The 20192-nt window shown below is 50.9% G+C and overlaps 1 protein-coding gene across 1 annotated transcript in view; it reads left to right on the top strand.

The window, feature by feature from the left end:
• Positions 1-20192, top strand: part of DSCAML1 (DS cell adhesion molecule like 1) — a 302952-nt gene that overhangs the window by 257968 nt on the left and 24792 nt on the right. Inside the window, exons 15-19 of the mRNA XM_040977288.1 lie at positions 3306-3473; positions 4046-4116; positions 9502-9742; positions 12651-12797; positions 15026-15181. Of these exons, the coding sequence (XP_040833222.1) occupies positions 3306-3473; positions 4046-4116; positions 9502-9742; positions 12651-12797; positions 15026-15181 (783 nt within the window). The remainder of the gene's footprint in view (positions 1-3305; positions 3474-4045; positions 4117-9501; positions 9743-12650; positions 12798-15025; positions 15182-20192) is intronic.

Below are 20192 nucleotides of genomic sequence, written 5' to 3'. Positions count from 1 at the left end.
ATGAGGCAGCAATGATAGTTCAAGTCGTTGGGACCCCACCACCCACGGGAGAGATCAGACTTGAGTTCCCAGCTCCCAGCTTCCACCTGGCCAGCAGAAGCTCTCCTCTGTCTCCTGCTCAAATGAGGATGAATAAAAAGATACAAAATAATGAATGGTGGCTGCTCTGGGAGAGGAGAAATGGAAGGGAGCAAGGAGCACAAACAGGGTGCCTATTGGGAGGCCGGGCAGGAAGTCATTTCTCCGGTGCAGGTGGAAGTGGCTTGGCCTCAAATATGGAAGGCAGTGGAAAGATGTGACAAGGCCCAACAGCTAGCTGGGACACACATGACTTGATAGGGAGGGAAAGAGAGCAGGAAGAATCGGCACATATGAGGGTGGTGGTATTCTGAGACAAAACTTGGGATGGAGAGCTCTGTTCTGGACTGGGTGAGTGGGAGATGACTTTGAAACATCACAGAGGAGAGATATCAAGCAAAGACAACCTATAATGGTCTACAGTTCAAGGAGCAGCCCAGGCTGGATGCTAATCAATGCATGGCTGGAAATAAATAGGGGTTCTTCCAGAAGTTTGTGTAAAATACATGTCATGGGAAAATATGCATGAGGTTTCCCAAAATGATAAACTGAAATAAATGTCCTTTAATTCCACTTTTCCGTGATCTTTGTTGATGGTCGCATCATAGAAAGCAGGAGTGGGAACAAGAGGAGAAGCTAATGTGGCCCTGGGGGAACTCCCACCATTAGTGGCAGGGTAGAGGGGACTGCACCTGTCCAGAGACAGAAAATCATGCCCAAGAGATGAGAAAGCTCAAGACATTTATCAGGGAACTGGAGTGGTAGGGGCAGGGTTTGGAGTAGAAAGAAGCAATCCCAGCATTGAACACTTCTCAAAGGTCAAGGAACATTGCCCTACTGTCAGAGGAGGGCATGAGGGGTAAGTGACAGATGTTCTAATTGCCCCTGCTCCATGCTTGGAGCATCCAGGAGCATGGTGATAGTGGTACCTCCTCTCCAAGCCTGTCTGTGTGCAGCCACACCCTTGAACGCCTCCCCCTCCCTGCCTGTGCTCATCAAAAATGAATGCGCTGACTTGTGATCCCTCTCCCACGCGTATAAACATGGACAACTGAAATGTGATTTGTGTGCTGGCACCAGCTCCCAGGATGCCGCAGAGAGAAATGAACACCTGCTTCCACATTGCGAGCCTGTTCTATCCCAAACCAAAGATGTACCTGCAGCAGGCAAGTGCCTGCGTATTTGCAGTGCTGGCTTAGCTTGCAACCACAGGGTGACCTGTGGTTGGGATGTTTTCAAAAACCAAGGGGAAAATAATGTATGTGTGTGTGAGAGAGAGAGCCTCAAAAGCCTGTCATTTTGTTCCTTTGGCTCAGGAAACCAAAGAATTAAATGCAAAGCTACAGATGGGGAGTTGGGCCAGTGCCCTTCGCAAATGCTGAGCCTGTTCGGCTCAGAGCCGGATTTTGGAGACACACAAAAACCTCAGTTAACCAGAATCTAGGGGACATATGATTTTCCTGATTTACTAGGCATTCACTTTAGAAAAAAAAAAAAAAGAATTTGAGAAACTATCTAGAACATGCAAGGATTCTTTTCTGAATTAGAAATTAAACTGGGGCCCGGCGCGCTGGCGCAAGTGGTTAAAGGTCCTCGCCTTGCACGCCCGGGATCCCATATGGGCGCCGGTTCTAATCCCGGCAGCCCCGCTTCCCTTCCAGCTCCCTGCCTGTGGCCTGGGAAAGCAGTCGAGGACGGCCCAAAGCTTTGGGAACCTGCACCCGCGTGGGAGACCCGGAAGAGGCTCCTGGCTTCGGATCGGCATAGTATCGGCCTGTTGCGCTCTTGGGGAGTGAACCATCGGACGGAAGATCTTCCTCTCTGTCTCTCCTCTCTGTATATCCGCCTTTCCAATGAAAAAATAATAAAAATAAATCTTTAAAAAAAAAAGAAATTAAACTGTAGTGAGTATAATTTAACCTTGTCTATTGAGAAGTATTCAGGATACAATACTGTGGGATTTAAAAGGCAGAGAAAAATTAGAACAAGTAAGTAGCATTCAGACATGCCCTGGGTATATTTTTAAGCCCTGCTATCAGCTTGCTTCCTTAAGCTTGGCCCTTTTAAGTTTTCAAATTTCTAAAAAATAAAAACATATCTAGTTAAGAACTCTAGGTTTGAGAAGGGGTCGTTTAGTCCAGGGCTAAAGACACGCAGGTCCCACATCGTAGTGTCAGCGTTCCATTCCTAGCCCCATCTCTTGACCCAAATTTCTTGGAGGTAGTAGTAAAGATTTATTTATTTTTATTGGAAAGTCAGATATACAGAGAGGAGAAAAGATAGAGAGAAAGATCTTCTGTCCGATGATTCACTCCCCAAGTGAGCGCAACGGCTGATGCTATGCCGATCCGAAGCCAGGATCCAGGAACTTCTTCCAGGTCTCCCACATGGGTGCAGAGTCCCAAGGCTTTGGGCCATCCTCAACTGCTTTCCCAGGCCACAAGCAGGGAGCTGGATGGGAAGTGGTGCTGCCAGGATTAGAACCGGCACCTATATGGGATCCCAGTGCATTCAAGGGGAGGACTTTAGCCGCTAGGCCAAGCCACTGGGCCCAGGAAGCACATGTTGAATGAGGTACTCATTTCCTCTGGCAATGCAGTGGGTTTGTCGTCACGGCATCCCTAAGTGACATTTTGTCTGGTGTTTTCAAAAGTTCTGCAATTCTGTTGCATACTGACCCTGGAGTGAATAGCCCGTCCTCCAGACAAATTATGAACACATTCATTCTGCTGGTGAAAGAAAGAGGATGGGACTGGGGCTGGACAGCCTGGCACTGGACCTGTTCCCTGAAACGTAACAAGCAACCCTCAGGACAGTTAGCTCCCAAGAACCAAGGAAAGGAAATACAAACACAGAGGAGGAAGGGGAGAGACTTGGCTTCCCTGTGCACAGAGACTGCTGTGCAGCTGGGGTGTCTCGCATGGAAAACAGATCACTGATCTGTTTGAGAGATCCAGCAAGGAGAGACTAGGTAACTCAGCTTTTCCTCCATGGCTAACAAGCAATAATCTTGGAGAACATCCCAGCCAACCCCTGCCTCAGGGTTATATTCATCAGCTAGCCAGTCATAGACAAGAGTTGGGCTCCTCTCAAGCCGGGGTCTCATGAGAAGGACGCTTGATGCTCCCCATGAAGTAGTTAAGAACCCCATCACACCAGCATCTGTGTAAGCTGGTGCTGGAGTCAAGGGAGAGGTCCTGGAGTTTGTGGCTCTGTCTTCTCTCCAGATTCCTGGGATTTCAAGCAGTCCACTCGCAACATCTCTCCCACCATCAACCAGGCCAACATTGTGGACTTGCACCCTGCATCTGTGTACAGTATCCGCATGTACTCCTTCAACAAGATCGGTCGCAGCGAGCCAAGCAAGGAGCTCACCGTCAGCACCGAGGAGGCTGGTGAGTCCCTCACACTCGAGGACCAGGGACTCTGGGACCCCCACCAGCCCTGTCCTTTGGAAGTGGGTCAGAAGAGAGCTTGGCAGAGATCCCACAGTGCTTGTGTTGTGTCTAGGCCAACAGTAGGCTATTCTGTTTTACCATCTGTTCCAGATGGGGTTCTGGATGCTGGGCGTGGGAAGCGTCCGTGGTCCTGCCCTTCTTCCCAGGGCCCAGCCTTTCTAGAAAACACAGATCTGCACAGGCTGCAGTGCTAGGCCCTTGGATCATTCTCTGTTGTGACCTTTGCCATGGAATTTTCCAGAAAGCTTAAGTAACATTCCTCTTGTGCTTTATTTGTTATGGTGAAGCATGAAGCCATGCAGAAAAGCACATGTCTGTGAAGTTTTGCAAATGAGCTTTAAGTGAAACCAACATAACCAATATCGCATGTCAGTCACTGGTGTGGGGAAGTCAGGCTCAGCCTCTCTCCCTTGGGTGTGAGTTTTCCCTTCCTGCCCCTATTCTTCCAGTTGGGAGCCCAGGGTCCCCTCCCCCCACAAGGCTCACACATACTTCCTCTGCATCCCCAGCTCCTGATGGGCCTCCCATGGATGTCACCTTGCAGCCAGTGACCTCACAGAGCATCCAAGTGACCTGGAAGGTGAGTGAGGTAGAACACCACCATCACCCCAGCTCTAGATCCTGTGATGAAGCCCCCAGAAGGCTTTCTGGTCTGCAATTTCATCCCAAGTTCGTGTCTGGTTGCTTTGTTTGTTGTACTAAATGAGTGAGGTTTGGGGGATGGAAGCAAAGGAAGGTAAAAGACATCCATCCCCACCCTTCCTCTATACCCAAACTCTGGCAGGGCTGGACCGCGATGGGATGGAAATTGTCAGTGTCAAGGAGGAAAGACAGCTCTTCACTTTTCCCACCCAGAGCGTCTTCAAACCTTATGTGATCTGATAAGAATCATATTGAATTCTAGGAAGAGTTGTGTCTCTCCAGCACCAGGATGAAAACAGCTGCCCTCCCACCTCTGAGGGGCAGGACAGCTGCAAACAGAGCCATTGCTAAAGGTTAGGAGCCATCAGGTGTAGGGAAGATTGAAACATCTTCACTTAAGGAACTCTGAGCAGGAGACTGCACAACCGAGAAAAGAAACAGCAGAATAACATTGAGCAGAACTAAGGGTGCTTGGGCCCTGTCCCTCCATGGGTGTGGGAGGGCTAACACCATGCCCCAGTCTCCACGTGCTTCCCCTCTGCACCAACTGAGATGGTCCTCCTGCTTGGTGACTAGGGGAGTCCCTGCCTCCCCACCCATCAGAGGAGGCTGTGGGTGCTGAGATGGGTACAGGCTTTCCCAGGGTCACTCCAGTAGACACAGGGCTAGGCTAGGGCTTCAACACACATAGTCCAAAGCCTGACATTCCCATCACTGCCTGCTCTGTGGAGCTCTAGAGCAGAGAGCCTCCTCAGAGTGCCTCTAGGGTCTTCCTGGGACATTCCCATCTGGGGGTCTTCATCTTCATCAGGGATCAGCCAGTCAAGGTGGTATTCTGGGAGATCAGAAGGCCTGGTGACACTATGCACCCACTTGGACTCTCTCACTCCTTACACACAGGCGCACATGCACACCAATAACTTGATTCCTACTTTCCCTTTAAAAAGTGAGCAGCTGGAAGGCCAGACAGTGACTGGGTAGCTGGTATCTTCCGAAAGGACCAGCCCACCTAGAAAATACCTGATTTCCTAGATCCATCCAGCCCAGACTCAGACCTGGGCTCCAGGAGTTCTCTCCAAGTCCCCCGGGGGCTAAAGCTCTGAGACTCATCCAAGACCTGGCTCTGGACCCCATTTCCAGCAAATCCTCCCAGAAGGCACTGGCAAATGGGGACAGGGAGCGAATCCCCAAAGTGGGGAGAAAGACACTTGGCTACAAAGCTCTGACCTGGAGGTCGATACAAATTCAGAATCAGATTTATATCTCCAAAGTCTCATGATGAAAAATAAAATTGGTTAGAAAGTTAGAACTTCAGAATGAACCAGCCAGCCAATAAATTTGGGAACTGACTTCTCAGGAGATTTTTTTTTTCAACACCGAGAAACAGATTAATGAAAAATAAAGATTCACTTCATCTGAAGACGCTTTCCGCAAGACGAATCGTCCCTGCTTTATGACATAAATTTGCAATCAGCTCTATTGATTTCTTAATGCTTCAGAGAAATGTTGTTAAGATTGATTTAAACCCTGAGTGTGCCATGGGGAGGAGAAAGAGAGAGACAGATAGAAGAGGAGAAAAGAGAGAGAAGGGAAGAAGAGCGGTCCTGCCAAGATTTGTGTAAAATCATGTGCACCTGTAGGGAGGTGTGTCTGAGAGCGCCTGGAAAACCTAGGTATGTCCAAGTGGGACATGGTGCAGGTTTAGGAGAGCACCAGAGAGCTCATGGAAAAATAAAACTGAATGATACGACCATGTTGGCGCAAAAAAAAGTGAAATTTATGCATACTTTTTCATAATACCCATTTTGGGGGAAACCTTTATATGCATTTTAAAAATTTTTACATCAGAATAAACATTTTAGCTCCAGTTCCTAGGCACTCTTATATGCTGTTGTAGAGTTCTGAGTAAGTAAGCATGTGGGTAGGATCAAAATGTGGGTGGACAAGGGAGTATGTGTAGCTATAATGTCAGATTCTGTCACTGCAAAGAAAATAGCAGGCTCCTGAAGATACATTTATGCCTCCAGTAGATGTCCATGTATGCATAGGCGCATGTGTGTTTGTGTGTGTGTGCGTGCGTGCGTGGGTGCGAGAGATCCAAATGCAGACATTTGCTCACTTAGAAAGTAGAAAACAGGACCTCCCAGTGCAGAGAAACATTATTCAGGCAGCAAGAAAAACTCAAGTCAAATAAACACACACACCTATTTAGTGAGTTCAAAATAATTGTGCTAAATTAAAAACTCCATTTTATTGAGTTAACAATGAGCTTTAAAATGTAACTCATTTAAAACATCCATTGGGCTTAAAACAAAAAGTGGAGCTGTTCTACTAAACTTAATTGTTTCAGATCTCGCTAGTTTTTAGCACAATAGAAGGTGGGCTTTTAAATTAACTCGACCATCTTTAAAACCCTGCTACAGGCTGGTTTTTATATGCACTAGAATGTGTACTTAGCGTCAATGCATAGGTAGTCCAGCCCTGTTGTTAAAAGAATAGTTTCCTCCTGTGATCCTGGATATGTGTGACTGTGGGCAGGTGTGTGGATTGGCACATCTGTTCTGATGGGCCTGCACATGAATGGGGCACATGGGGAGACTGTGTAACATGTATGAGAACACTGTGGTTCAGAGTGTTCATGTGCTGAGGTTTTCTCACCCAGGGTTTGGATGTATGTGGTTGAGTATGGATCTGGGTTCAAGCCTGAAATGAGAGTGCTTTTTCCAAAACATCTGCCTTGCCACTGGGATCAGTCTGCATTCCTAGCAGCCCCCTCTGAGGCCCATGTCCTTAGCATCTCCACCCCAGCTGTCCTCAAGGCTCAGCCCTCCTAACAGCTCAGCGACTGGCACTGGTGCCTGGGGCAATCCAGAGCCAGCCATCCCAGAGGGTTGGCCCAGGTGAAAGTCAAGAACTCTTTAAGTTGTAGGAAAACCACATATAAAATTTGCCATTATAACCATGTTATGTGAGCAGCCAAGGCTCACTGCAGTCACCACTGCCCTTGGCCAGAACTTCATCAACATCCCAAACTGAAACTGCACACCTGTTAGACATCAGCCTGCAAGGCAGGTGTTTGGCACAGTGGTGATGCCACCACTTGGGACAGCTACATCTCCTCTCAGAATGGCTGCACTCCGGAGTCCAGCTTCCAGCCAATACACACCCTGAGAGACAGCAGTGATGGCTCAAGTGCCTGTATCCCTGCCCACACAAACGGGAAAACCCAGATGGAATTCTGGACTGCTGGTTTCAGCCTGGCCGCGCCCTGCCTGTTGCAGTCATTTGGGAAGTGACCCAGTAGATGGGAAACCTCTGTTTCTGCCTCTCTGCTTTTGAAATAAATTTGAAAATCACTAACTTTTCACATTTCTTTTTCCAACCCAGTCCCTGGAAACTTTTGCTTTCTGTCTGCATGAGGTTATTAGTCTAGATATCTCCTAAGTGGAATCATATATTTGTTCTGTTGTGTCAGGCTAATGTCACTTAACATAATGCCTTCAAAGTTTCCACATGCTGTAGCATGTCAGATTGAGTGACATGCTACATGATTGAGTGGCATCCCATTGTACATGCACACTGTGTTTTGTGTGGCCATGCATCTGTCTATCCATGGGGACTTGAGTTGCATCCACCTTGGAGCAATGGTGAATCCCATTGCTAGGGACTCAGGGGTGCCAATGTCTGAGGGAATCCTTGTCTTTCAGCTCTTTGGGGTTTGCAACCAGAAGCAGGATTACAGGGCCACTGAGTAATTATCTGAGTAAATGAGGAACTGCCAGACCATGGTTGCCCCAGAGATGGAGTCAGGCTGGTCACAGCCCCCACAAAGAGCAGAAAGCACAGCCTGCACCTGCCCACCCCATCCCTACAGAGGATGACCCAGGTCCTGGAGAGCAGGAAGCTGCCCAACATTCCACTACTTTCTACTTTCTCCATGCCCCTGCCCATGCATTATTTCCATTCTTGAGTCCTAGCATCCTAATGGGTATGAAGTGGCATCTGGAGGTGCTTTCTTTCCATACAAAGTAGTTGCTCACCTTCCTCTTCTTCTGATGATCCCAGGCCCTGAGCCATGCCCAGTGACACCCCAATTGATTCATTCATTCATCCAACACGTTCTAAGGGCCCATACTATGTTAGACCCACTTTTTTTTTTATAAATTTTATTTATTTATTTTTTAAGATTTATTTTTATTATTTTGTTATTGGAAAGGCGGATGTACAGAGAGGAGAGACAGAGAGGAAGATCTTCCATCCGATGATTCACTCCCCAAGTGAGCGCAACGGGTCGATACTACGCCGATCCGAAGCCAGGAGCCTCTTCCGGGTCTCCCACGCGGGTGCAGGTTCCCAAAGCTTTGGGCCGTCCTCGACTGCTTTCCCAGGCCACAGGCAGGGAGCTGGAAGGGAAGCGGGGCTGCCGGGATTAGAACCGGCGCCCATATGGGATCCCGGGCGTGCAAGGCGAGGACCTTTAACCACTTGCGCCACCGTGCCGGGCCCTAGACCCACTTTTTAAAGAGTTGATTGATTTATTTGAAAGCTAGAATGATAGTGAAGAGAGATCTTTCATCCACTAGCTCATTTCTCAAATGGTTGCAAGGACAAGGGTTGGGCTAAGTTGAAGTCAGGAGCCTGTAACTCCCTCCAGATCTCTCAACATTAGTGGCAGGACCCCAAGCCATCATCTTCCACTGCTTCCCAAAGTATTGTTAGCAAAGAGCAGGCTCATAATTGGAGCAGCTGGTACTCGACCCAACACTCACATGAAATGCTGGAATCACAGACAGTGGCTTCACTCACTGCAATCACACTCCACTTAGACAACAGTTCTCGGGGCCCACCATCCTCCTCCTGCTCCCCATGGTACTCACAGTCTAGCCTAGGCACATGGTTGAATATACAGGTAAAAATCTATAAAATGGCAAGTGTCATGGAGGAAAATAAAGGCAAGAAGGTGGGAGGGTCCTGGAAGAGGTCAGAGCTAAGGAGCAACATGTGAAGGTGAGGCCTGCTAACACACACAGTACAGAGGGGAGAGTGTCTTGAAAAAAGCGTCCCTGCGCCACAGGAGAGCAGGCCTGGGGTGACCAGCATGGGGACCAGCCTGGAAGTGGAAAGTGGGAAGCCAGAAGCCAGAGGGAAGAGGACTGACTGAGAAGTGACGCCGCTTCAGGCACTGGGAGCTGGACAGTCATGAAAGGGGTCCAGGTTTCCCCATGGGTGAGCCCAGTGGAGAGACATGAGTTGACTGAGATGTGAAGAGCATTGTCCCAGATTTGTCACCATGTATTCATCCCCACCCTCCCCACATTCACAGGCACCCAAGAAGGAGCTGCAGAACGGCGTCATCCGGGGCTACCAGATCGGCTACCGGGAGAACAGCCCCGGCAGCAACGGGCAGTACAGCATTGTGGAGATGAAGGCCACAGGGGACAGCGAGGTCTACACCCTGGACAACCTCAAGAAGTTTGCCCAGTATGGAGTGGTGGTCCAGGCCTTTAATCGGGCAGGCACAGGGCCTTCCTCCAGTGAGATCAATGCTACCACCCTGGAAGATGGTAAGGGCAGAGGCAGGGGTGGGGGGACAGAGTTGCTGGGGGAAATGCGGACCCTCACCACGGGCTAAGGCATGGCAGCCAACAAGGACCTGAGGGTGCTTTTACACACTCTATGCTCCATCTTGAGGCTGGAACTCATGCAGACCCCCTGGCAGACCCCTCTCTTCCTGCTCTGTTTCTTCCCAATGGGGCATTGAGCTGCCACCTGCCCAGGTTCTCGCTTTTGTCCTGCCTTCAGGTTGTTGGTCAACCTGAGCACCTGTATGTCCAGCCCTTCTTCTCGCCCTGCCCTGGCTTCCTCCTTTCTGGCCCCCAGCCCATCCCTCTCTGGCCCCAAGCTCTTTCTTCTATTTGCTGGGTCCTGTTTCTCGCCAGTGGCAGTTTCCTGGAAAAAAGCAAGCAAAAATCGAGGACCCTGCATGCTTCTAACCTAGAACCTGCCTTGCCTGTTTTAATTAAGATCCCAGACTATAGTTGTGGAGGGAAACAAGCCTGACACCCAAGCTCATTATTATTATTATTATTATTTTAAATGATGTTTATATAGTTGATCAGGGTTGGAAGGATCTAGGATTAGGAAAAAGTGGGTGTGATCATTGTTTCCAAACTTTCTATTTCTTCTTCCCATTTCTGGGGGCAAGGGAGAGATCAGCAGAGGCCATATTCAGCCTCCCAAAACATCCCAGTACCCACAGCCACCCAATATCAACCCTGGGTCACAATGTGACACCCAAGGTCTTAACACTTAATTCCTCCATAACTGGGACCCCGCACTCCGAGGAGTTAAATAAGAGCCCTTACTCTCCACAGGAGAGAGGGCTAGGAGGAAATGGGAATCACACCTGCCCTCCAAGCTCAGAGAAGACATGGCTGGTACCTGAGCCTGCAGCAGGCCAGGAGGGGACTTAGCCTAATGCTCCCAAAGATGGGGCCAGGCTGGTCACAGCCCCAACAAAAAGCAGAAAGCGCAGCTTGTACCTGCCCATTGCATCCCTTCAGAGGATGACCCAGGTTCCGGAGCGCAGGAGGCTGCCACCATGGCCTGTCCCGCTGCTCAAGACCCCATGTGAGGGAGCATTCCTTGAGGTTAAGCATGGCTCTCTATCTCCCTAACAGTACCCTTGGGAGGGAGACACATGAAACATTTGAGAGTACATTAGCTTAAGCCCACAGTTCCTGACTTTGGCTACAAATTGGAATTAATTGAGGACTTTTCAAAATACTGATGCCCAGGTTCCATGGCCAAAGAATCTTTCCTCTGGGTACTGGAGCATACTTCATGGCCCCAGAGTCCTGGGCACCTAGGGACTGGTCTCTGCCCCCAGTCCACAATCTTCTCCATCCTCCCCACCAACCGGATATGCTGGCCACAGGCCTGGTTGGGTTGAGACAGAGCAACTTGTCCAGCTGCCCCAGACAGGGAGGCCTTGGTGCAGGCAGCAGCTCCCTGGGTGGCCTGCGGAGCTGACTGCCAGGCCCAGAAACTTGGAAGCCCGTGCCAAGAACTAGCATTTCTGTTTGTCCGCTCAGCACTGGTGAGATCTACGGCCTATCCCCTAAAGCCCCTAGCTCTTCTGCTTTAGCCTCTTGGTTAGGAGAGTCAGTCCAGAGGGGAAGCAATGACTCTCAGGGAATGATCGCCCTGACCCCATCCTCGGCCAGAGCCTCACCTCCCTTGCCTTGTGGGAGGTCCCAGGGATGCCCAACAGGGAGAGATTTGCTCCGGCTGTGGAGACAGCTTCTAAACAAAGGGGGAAAGGCAGAGAAAGTTTCCGGTAGCGTTTGCTCAGCAGTTTTTCATACTTAATTAGGGCCCTCGTTAGCCTGTCAGATCCTGATCGTTTCCTGGCAATATTAGCACTCCTCCTGGGGTAGTCAAGGGCCCCTGCTTTAGCAATAGTGTCTTTTCCATAATTATATTACCTTCATTTTGTTCGAACAGGCGATCTGTATTAGTTTATTACACTGGGTCCCTAATTACATGGTGCTTATATTTTTACACCTAAGTAATATGAAACAATAATCATCCTCAAAGAGCATCGTTAGGATGATGTATCATCGTTTAAATGCTCATAAAAATTAGAGTTGCCTCTTGTGGGGCAACGGGATCTAATTACCTTACATCCCGCCTGTGTCTCGTGGCTCCCACTTAGAACCAGACAAGCCCTGCCTTTCCCCATGGCCCTGGCCCCTCAGAGATCAGCAGCAGGTGCCACCAAACTTCTCCCTGGCTGGGGAGGACCCTGGAGCCCGTGGTTCCCACCACCTGTTGTCTCACCAGTGGTCAGCTGCGGACAGGCCAACCCAAGGCAGCCCCATCTTCCTTGGCATTTTGAGAGTGTCCACAGAAAGGAACAGGGATGAGGTCCCTGCAGTCCTTAAAGTTCCTGAGGGGCACTTCTCCCCTGCAGCCCCTTCCCTCCCTTCAGATTGGTGTAAGGAAGGACATAGGCATCCCCAGCCCCAGGCCTCAGCTCAGGCGCCCTGGTCAGATGGCACAAGGGGCTGGTGGCAAAGTGCATACACTTTCAAGGTAGCTTGGCTTCTTCCAAGTAACATCACACTCAGCAAAAGTGGGCCCTTGTCAAGGTGACCCACTTGGTAACTTCCCAGAGGCTTGGGTCCAAAGTTCAGGGCTTAACCAGAGCCACGAACCAGAAAGCCGAGGCAGGAGCCGAGGCTGCAAGGTCCTCTCTTCCAATCTCGGGAAGGAAGCACTGATTCACTTGCCAATGCCCAGCCCCAATCTTACAACTTTCTGAGTCAGGAAATCCCTCTGCTTACTGAGCTGGATGTCCCTCCCAGGGGGACAACAGGGCCCAGCCTGGCACAAGTGAACTGCACTGCCACTCATGATCCTGATTGACTGACTGAGTGGTCCCTTGGTTCTTCCCCGCACCCCATGCAGTGCCCAGCCAGCCCCCTGAGAATGTCCGGGCCCTCTCCATCACCTCTGATGTGGCTGTCATCTCCTGGTCAGAGCCTCCGCGCAGCACCCTCAACGGGGTCCTCAAAGGCTATCGGGTCATCTTCTGGTCACTCTACGTGGATGGGGGTGAGTCTTCTGGGTCTCGGGGTAACAAGCACTAGATGGTGTCAGTGGGGCAGGTCCTAGCTACAGCCAATCAAGGGGAAATGCATCCCCCTAATCCACATGTGTGAGCCACAGTGAAGATGAGGGTCAGGAGGTGGTGAGAGAAGGGCTGGGGCTCCTTAGGTACCAATCCACAGCAGGCAGAGTCATTGGTGGTACAAATGGTCCCCTCTCTGAGTGTCAGAGGACTTGAGGAGAGACCCTCCAGCAACTGCTAGAGGCACATTTGCTTTTCTTACTTAACATGCTGTGCTAGAACCACACAGTTGTCTCAACCAGGGTCCCTACAAGAACAGCCAGGACCATCAAGGGAGGGATGGGGAAGGGCCACTGGGTCACTGGGCCTGGCCCCTGCTGAAAATCTGGAGGGGGCAAGAGAGAAAGCATGGTTCCCAGAACCCAGTGAGAACTGGAGCAGGCAGACAGTGAGTTGCACTGTCTGCACAGGAGTGCCATCTGCGCAGGTGAGCTGCCAGGACTTGGAGAAGGGCAGGGCAGAGTGTGCAGCAGGCAATAGGGGTTCTCTAGAACCTTTCCTTAGGGGCTCAGTGTGGGGACATGCCACAGAGCATGCAGGAGCAAACAGGTGTATGTGGTCCCTCCCGCCAAACCCCACCAAGTTCCCACTCACTGACATACACCAGGACCTTCAAGTGACCAGCTTCTCCGTAGTCTTGCAAACCAAAGGCCCAGCACTCCAAACTGTGGAAGTGGCCTCCCCTGAGTCTCACTGCTCCAACAGACCCAAAGCTAACCTGAGTTTGCCTCCCTTGCTCCCCCATTTGTCTCCCAGCCCCTGCATCCCCTCTTTGCTGGAGGAGACAGGACTGGAGCTCATGGTCACCTACTGTTAAGAGGTAGCTCCCCGCAGCCCTTGCCATGGTCTCCTGCAAGCACTGGAGCTCGGTCTCTCTTGCTCTCTCACTCTCTCCATCTCTTGTTCTCTCTTTTTCTCTCTCAAGCCAGTTTGGCTATGACAGGCCAGGCCACATTGCTCAGGGCAAAAGGCCTCAACACAGTTACATTTCTTCATTTTCCAGGGTTACCTCCTTGCTTGTACAGGCACGAGCTTCCTCAGCCCAGTCCTGAAGGAAGGCACTGGGCTCTGAAAGTGCTGGGGACCTCTTGGACTCTGGGCCACATTGCCTTACCTGGGTTTTCCTTTGGCTGCAGGCTTGATTGGGCCTCCTGGTCCCTCCTTTGGACAAGCAGGCCCTGCTGCTCGGACCTTTGAGACCCCTCCCATCCCACCCCAAGCAGCCTCCAGGCCTGCCTCAAGCTGGCCATGGCATTCTCACCCTCTGGGCCCTAGCTGACTGCAGCCATCCCCAGCAGGACCAAAGGGTCACAATATAGGTCACAATATGGATCCAGAAGCGAGCATACAGCATCCATCCCCACAAGGCCTGGCCCAGTAATTTTAATGGGGGCTCAAGGGCCTGTCTCTACTCCAACCCCAACTCTCACCCTCCTATGCCAGCCTCTCCCTAACGAAGCCTTCCCTGAAGCCTTGAGTAAGTTCCTTGCAGAGCCAGAATGATGGCTCCTCCCACCTCGCCCAGGCTCTCTACACCTGTTCTTTGCAGGCAACGGCTATGGAGTTTCTCCAGAACCTTTCCCCAGAGGCCCAGTGTGGGGTTATTCCCCTTCCCCAGGGCATGCAGGCATAAACAGGTGTCTGTAGCTGCCCCCAGACCCTACAAATGGCTATATCCTCAGTGATGGAGCGATGTAGATGGGTTACTAAGCAGCTGGCCCAGAGAGGCCAGTAGTGGCCTAAGAGCCCTCCAACACAGGGGAGGGGCTGGCCTCTGGTTAGACTGGCCCAGGAAGATCTGAGCTCCACAGAGGAGCTAGTGCAGCAGGGAGGACAGGCTGCTGGGCCATCCTACATGGGCTAGACTATCCTCCAGGCTCCAGGGACCTCAGGGTCTCTCCTACAAGAGAGAGCAGAGCAGCAGGCGGGGGAGACATGCAGAGATGCAGGTCTTTTAAAGGGTGTCAAGTTCAAGTTGGTGCTGGGTTTACTGGAGATTAGGCAGAGCAGCACACATGGCCCACTGTGATTGGGCCAATCACGGACACCATCAGTCCGGATTCATTCCCTCCTCCCTGGTGGGAGCCTGCGGTGAGCACGTGGGGGCCTTCACAGGGTGGGGGCTGTGCTCAGCAACTGCTTGTCTTGGCAGAGTGGGGCGAGATGCAGAACATCACTACCACGCGGGAGCGGGTGGAGCTGCGGGGCATGGAGAAGTTCACCAACTACAGCGTGCAGGTGCTGGCCTACACACAGGCTGGGGATGGCGTACGCAGCAGTGTGCTCTATATCCAGACCAAGGAGGATGGTGAGTCCGGGCCCCATCCCAGCTGCAGGGCACCAGCCCTTCTCCAGGACCTTGGTGAGTGACAGGCTGGTTTGAAGTGCTGACACTCACAGGGTACGTGGAAATGTTTTTCTGGGTCTCATGCAGAAGCCTCTGAGCAAGAAAGTCCTCCCCACCACTCCTGCCCCACTGCTGCCTGCAGCACTGAGTCGCAGGCCAGAGGAACCCCACCACCACCACACACACACCCAAGGCTTCCCCTGGGAGCAAGGTCTAGCCGTGCTTCCTCAGGACACATGCACTGGGGGAAGCAGGAGCATCCCCAAGCACCTTCTGGATTGAGGGCATGATGGTCACCAACAGGGCCATCCTCCCTGCCCGCACCCTCCCCCTTGCCCCAGTAGGGCATACCCTGGGCACTCAAGGACAGGAATGGGACACATTTCCACCTGGAGCTGTGGTCTCCAAGCTATTGCTCCTGGGAACCAGACTCAAGTGACAAAGAGGGGGTTGGGGCAGGAGGAGGCTGGGAGCTGTGTCTGCTTAGAGTGGGCTGGGGCAGAATGGGTTGGGATGGGAGCTGGATGTCCAGTCAGGGCCTAGAGCTACACGACTCCAAGGCCACCAGTGCACAGGTGTAGCCATGTGGGAGCAGTGACACACAGCTATGGGTTCCTTTGATTTCTCCCAATCCTCCCCAACCCTTTCCTGAGGCTGTTTCTTGACTGAGTGCTGCAAGGCAGATGCATTGTGTTTTGGAAGAAGTTACCAAGGTGAACAGTGGCTGGCACACTGCGGGCACCTAAGTGGCAGCTGTCATTGGCTGCATGGATTCCTTTCCAGTTGACCCCAGTTATTGTTGTTGTTGTTTTAAGGGATACCAAGGCCCAAAATCTTGGTCCAAGCCATATAAGTTGGTATAAGGTTCTAGAAGACGCTGAAAGGAGTGACTCATGCTCGGATAGTCCTATAGCTAAAGTCTCCAGTGAATCACAGTGCTGTGCCTGATCTCTGTCCACCAGCCCTCTTCCCTGGAGCTCTGAGAGATTTGGTACTTACCAAGCTGCTTGCTTTACTTCTATTACTGATCCCCCACTGAGGCTTCCAGGGGAAGCCCCAGGCAGAGTCACCTGCTCTTGCCCAGAACCTGGTCCCACCTGAGACCTCAGGCACGTGTGCACACATACACTGGTACCTTCCTGGCTTCTGCAAATGAGCCACTGGGGCCTACAGACTCCTTTCTGCCTGCTAGCTTGACAGAGCCCTACACACCTCCAGGTGTTTGCGTACCCAGACTGAGGCCCCACAGGAGCCCAGAGACCTAGGAGCACTGACCGTTCAGTGAGGAACCCTGCATCCCCCAGGAGTCCTGACATGATGACACAGTGATATGTCAGCCTACCATGGCTCAACCTTCTCAACTGCCCTGTGAGCCAGAGATTACTTCCATTTCACAAGTGACAAAGCTAAGGCCTGGGTAAGCCTACGCAGCAAATCCAACAGCAGGTGGTAAATCCAGGCTTTCTGGTCTCCATATCCTCTGTGCTTCCCATCGCCTGCTCACATCTCTGAGGGAGCTCTGGGTGCAGAAGACCCACCTATAAACACTGTGAGTGAAAAGCACAAGTATTTAATCACAAATCAGGAAGCCCTGGACAAGGCAGCCCCTGGGGGCTGGTTAAGCCAGTGACTTCCAGCCAGCCAGGTGGCTCCACTGGGACCCAAGATGGCTACAGCACTGGGCTTCCCACCAGATAGGCTGAGCAGACAGCAAAAGGAGGCAATCTCTTCCCACAGGAGAAACCTGCCCTGGGAGCTCCCAACTACAGAGTCACCCCCATTTCCCATGGGCAGGAATAGGCATCTGACTTTCTTTTAAGATTTAATTATTGGAAAGACAGATTTAGAGAGAGGAGAAACAGATCGTCCATCCACTAGTCCACTTCCCAAATGGTCTCAATGGCCTGGCTAAGCTGATTCGAAGCCAAGAGCCAGGAGTTTCTTCTGGGTCTCCCACACGGGTACAGAGCCCCAAGGCTTTGGGCCGTCCTCTACTGCTTTCCCAGGCCACAAGCAGGGAGCTGAATGGGAAGTAGAGCAGCCGGGATACAACCAGCACCTATGTGATACCTCCCTCCTGAAGAGGGAAGATTAGCTAATTGAGTCCTTATGCCAGGCCCCAGGCACATGACTCTTGCCAGGTAGGTCCCCAGAATGAAAAGGGCTCACTCAGCCTGGTTAATTCAAGCTAGGGGTGACTCACTTCTGATGTAGAAGATATAGTAATGGCATAATGGTTAAAGTCCTCGCCTTGCATGCACTGGGATCCCATATAGTCACCGGTTGTAATCCCAGAGACCCCACTTCCCATCCAGCTCCCTGACTGTGGCCTGGGAAAGCAATCGAGGACGGCCCAAAGCTTTAGGACCCTGCACCGGCATGGGAGACCTAGAAGAGCTCCTGGCTCCTGGCTTCGGATTGGCTCAGCTCCGGCCATTGCGGTCACTTGGAGAGTGAACCATCAGGCGACAGATCTTCCTCTCTGTCTCTCTTCCTGTCTGTATATCTGCCTTTCCAATAGAAATAAATAAACTTTTTAAAAAGAAGAAGAAGAAAAAGATATAGTGATCTCTGAAGCACAGAGGAGCAAAGGTGATGTAGACCAGGGAAGAAAGGCAGGACAGGCCACCTGGCTCCACCAGGCCTTCCCACCTGCAGGTGCAAGGCATCACTGTGCTTGCTCAGGTATGAGAGCACATGGGTCCATGTTTTGGTCCCAACCTGCCATAGCACCTGGGGAAAATCTCCTAATCTGAAGACACTGTGATACACACACCCCTGCTCGAGATCTTCCGTTGTTTTCTTTTCCTTTTTCTTTTCTTTCTTTTTTTTAAGATTTATTTTATTTTTATTGGAAAGGCAGATATACAGAGAGGAGAGACAGAGAGGAAGATCTTCCGTCCGATGATTCACTCCCTTCCCCAAGAGAGCGCAATGGCCGATGCTATGCCAATCTGAAGCCAGGAGCCTCTTCCGGGTCTCCCACGCCGGTGCAGGGTCCCAAAGCTTTGGGCCATCCTTGACTGCTTTCCCAGGCCACAGTCAGAGAGCTGGAAGGGAAGCGGGGCCGCTGGGATTAGAATCGGCACCCATATGGGATCCTGGGCATGCAAGGCGAGGACCTTAACCACTGAGCCATCGCGCCTGGCCCCCTTTTTCTTTTTTTAAGATTTATTTATTTTCCTTGGAAAGGCAGATTCACAGAGAGGAAAGACAGAGAAGGAAAGATCCTCCACCCACTGGTTGACTCCCTAAATGGCAGCAATGTCCGGAACTGAGCTGATCTGAAGCCAGGAGCTTCTTCCACACACCCTGCATGGGTACAGGGTCCCAAGGACTCAGGCTATCCTCCACTGCCATCCCAGGCCACACACAGGGAACTGGATGAGAAGTGATACAGCCAGGACACAAACCAGCCCCCACAGGGTATGTCACACTTGGAGGTAAAGGATTAGCCAGGGGAGCCATTGCAACAGTCTCATCTTGGGTTGTTTTGTTGTTTTTTTGTTTGTTTGTTTATTTTTGTTTGTTCATTTGTTTGGGGGGTGTTGGTATTTGGGGAGGTGAAGAAAAAAAGTTAATCAGAAAACTAAGAAAAAAGCCAAAAGAAATGAAGAAAAAAGACACAGATGTACAAATTCAACTTCAAGTCCAGATCTCTTACACTGAGCTGGGCTTCAGACTCGCTTGGCAGGACTCAGTTTAGGAGACCCCAAGCCTCAGGCCAACTGCTCATCCTGTCTGTAACCAGCCGAAGCTGGCTCCAAATTCTCAGTGGGGCGGGCTTCAAACCATATTAGAAACATTGATAGAGATAGTAGCATAGCCAGACTCTTACCTGCAGAAGCCAGAGGATGACTGAGGTCCAGAGAGGCGTGTTGGAATCTGTCCTGGCAGCAACAAGGAAGTTGTGATCTCCAGCAGCACCAGTGAGGGGCTAGGACAGGAGGCAGGGTAGCAAAATGTGGCAGGAAAGTTCTGCTACAACAATAACGGGAGGTGCCAGTGGGAGATACTCAATATTGCTCTCCTTCTGATTGAGGACACCTAGGAACTCTGCATAAGATAGTCTTTCAGGGGGTGGTGCCATGACATAGCAAACTAAGTCTCCACCTACAGCGACAGCATCCTATGTAGTTCAAGTCCCGCCTGTTCCACTTCCGATCCAGCTCCATGCTAATGCTCCTGGGAAAGCAACAGACAATGGCCAAGTGCTTGGGCCCTTACACCCACGTGGGAGATCCAGAGGAAGCACTTTGCTTCTGTCTTCTTTTAGTCACAGCTCCTGCACTGCAGCCATTTGGGGAGTGAACCACTGGATGGAATATATTTTTCCTTTTCCTTTCCCTCTCTCTCTCTCTCTCTGAATCTGTTTTTCAAATAAAAGCAAATCTTTGATAAAACACATGCTTGGAAGTGTCAGAGCACTGACCGGAGAGTGAACAATTGCTGGGGCAGAATCCAAGGGAAACCAAGGTCCTAAAAGGGGCAAACAGGCTTTTGGAGCAGTTCTTTCTGGGGGACATGGGGGGCAACTGCTGAACCCAGAGGCAGTGGCTGAGAAACTGGACAGTATTAAGAAGACACAACTCAGGTCAGGGCCTGCCAGCACTTGTGAGTCTGCCGGAGGAATATCCCAAGCTTTGAGCCAAGACTATGGAGGATAACACTCTTGAGTACACAAGTGAACCCAAAGTGCACAGCTCAGCTTGGAATCGTCTTAGTTCTAGAAACTGGCCTAGGCAAATACAGATTGCAGAAACAAGCCTGACTTCTTTCTTTAAGAAGATATCATCTGAGGCCTCATTATCACCATTATCTTGCAAATGCTCTATCAGGCACATAATACAAAAATAATGGCACAAGAGCAAAAGCAAGCAGGAGAGAGAAGAGAGGAGAGAAGAAACATATCCACAGGAGTTCCAAACTTTACTTTTTTTTTAAACATAAGCTTAAAGATAATTATGCTTGA

Source organism: Ochotona curzoniae, unplaced genomic scaffold (genome assembly GCF_017591425.1).
Source record: "Ochotona curzoniae isolate NIBS_2020 unplaced genomic scaffold, NIBS_Ocur_1.0 contig_2723, whole genome shotgun sequence".
In the NCBI taxonomy this organism is placed as follows: domain Eukaryota; kingdom Metazoa; phylum Chordata; class Mammalia; order Lagomorpha; family Ochotonidae; genus Ochotona; species Ochotona curzoniae.
This window is presented reverse-complemented; position numbering and strand designations above follow the sequence as displayed.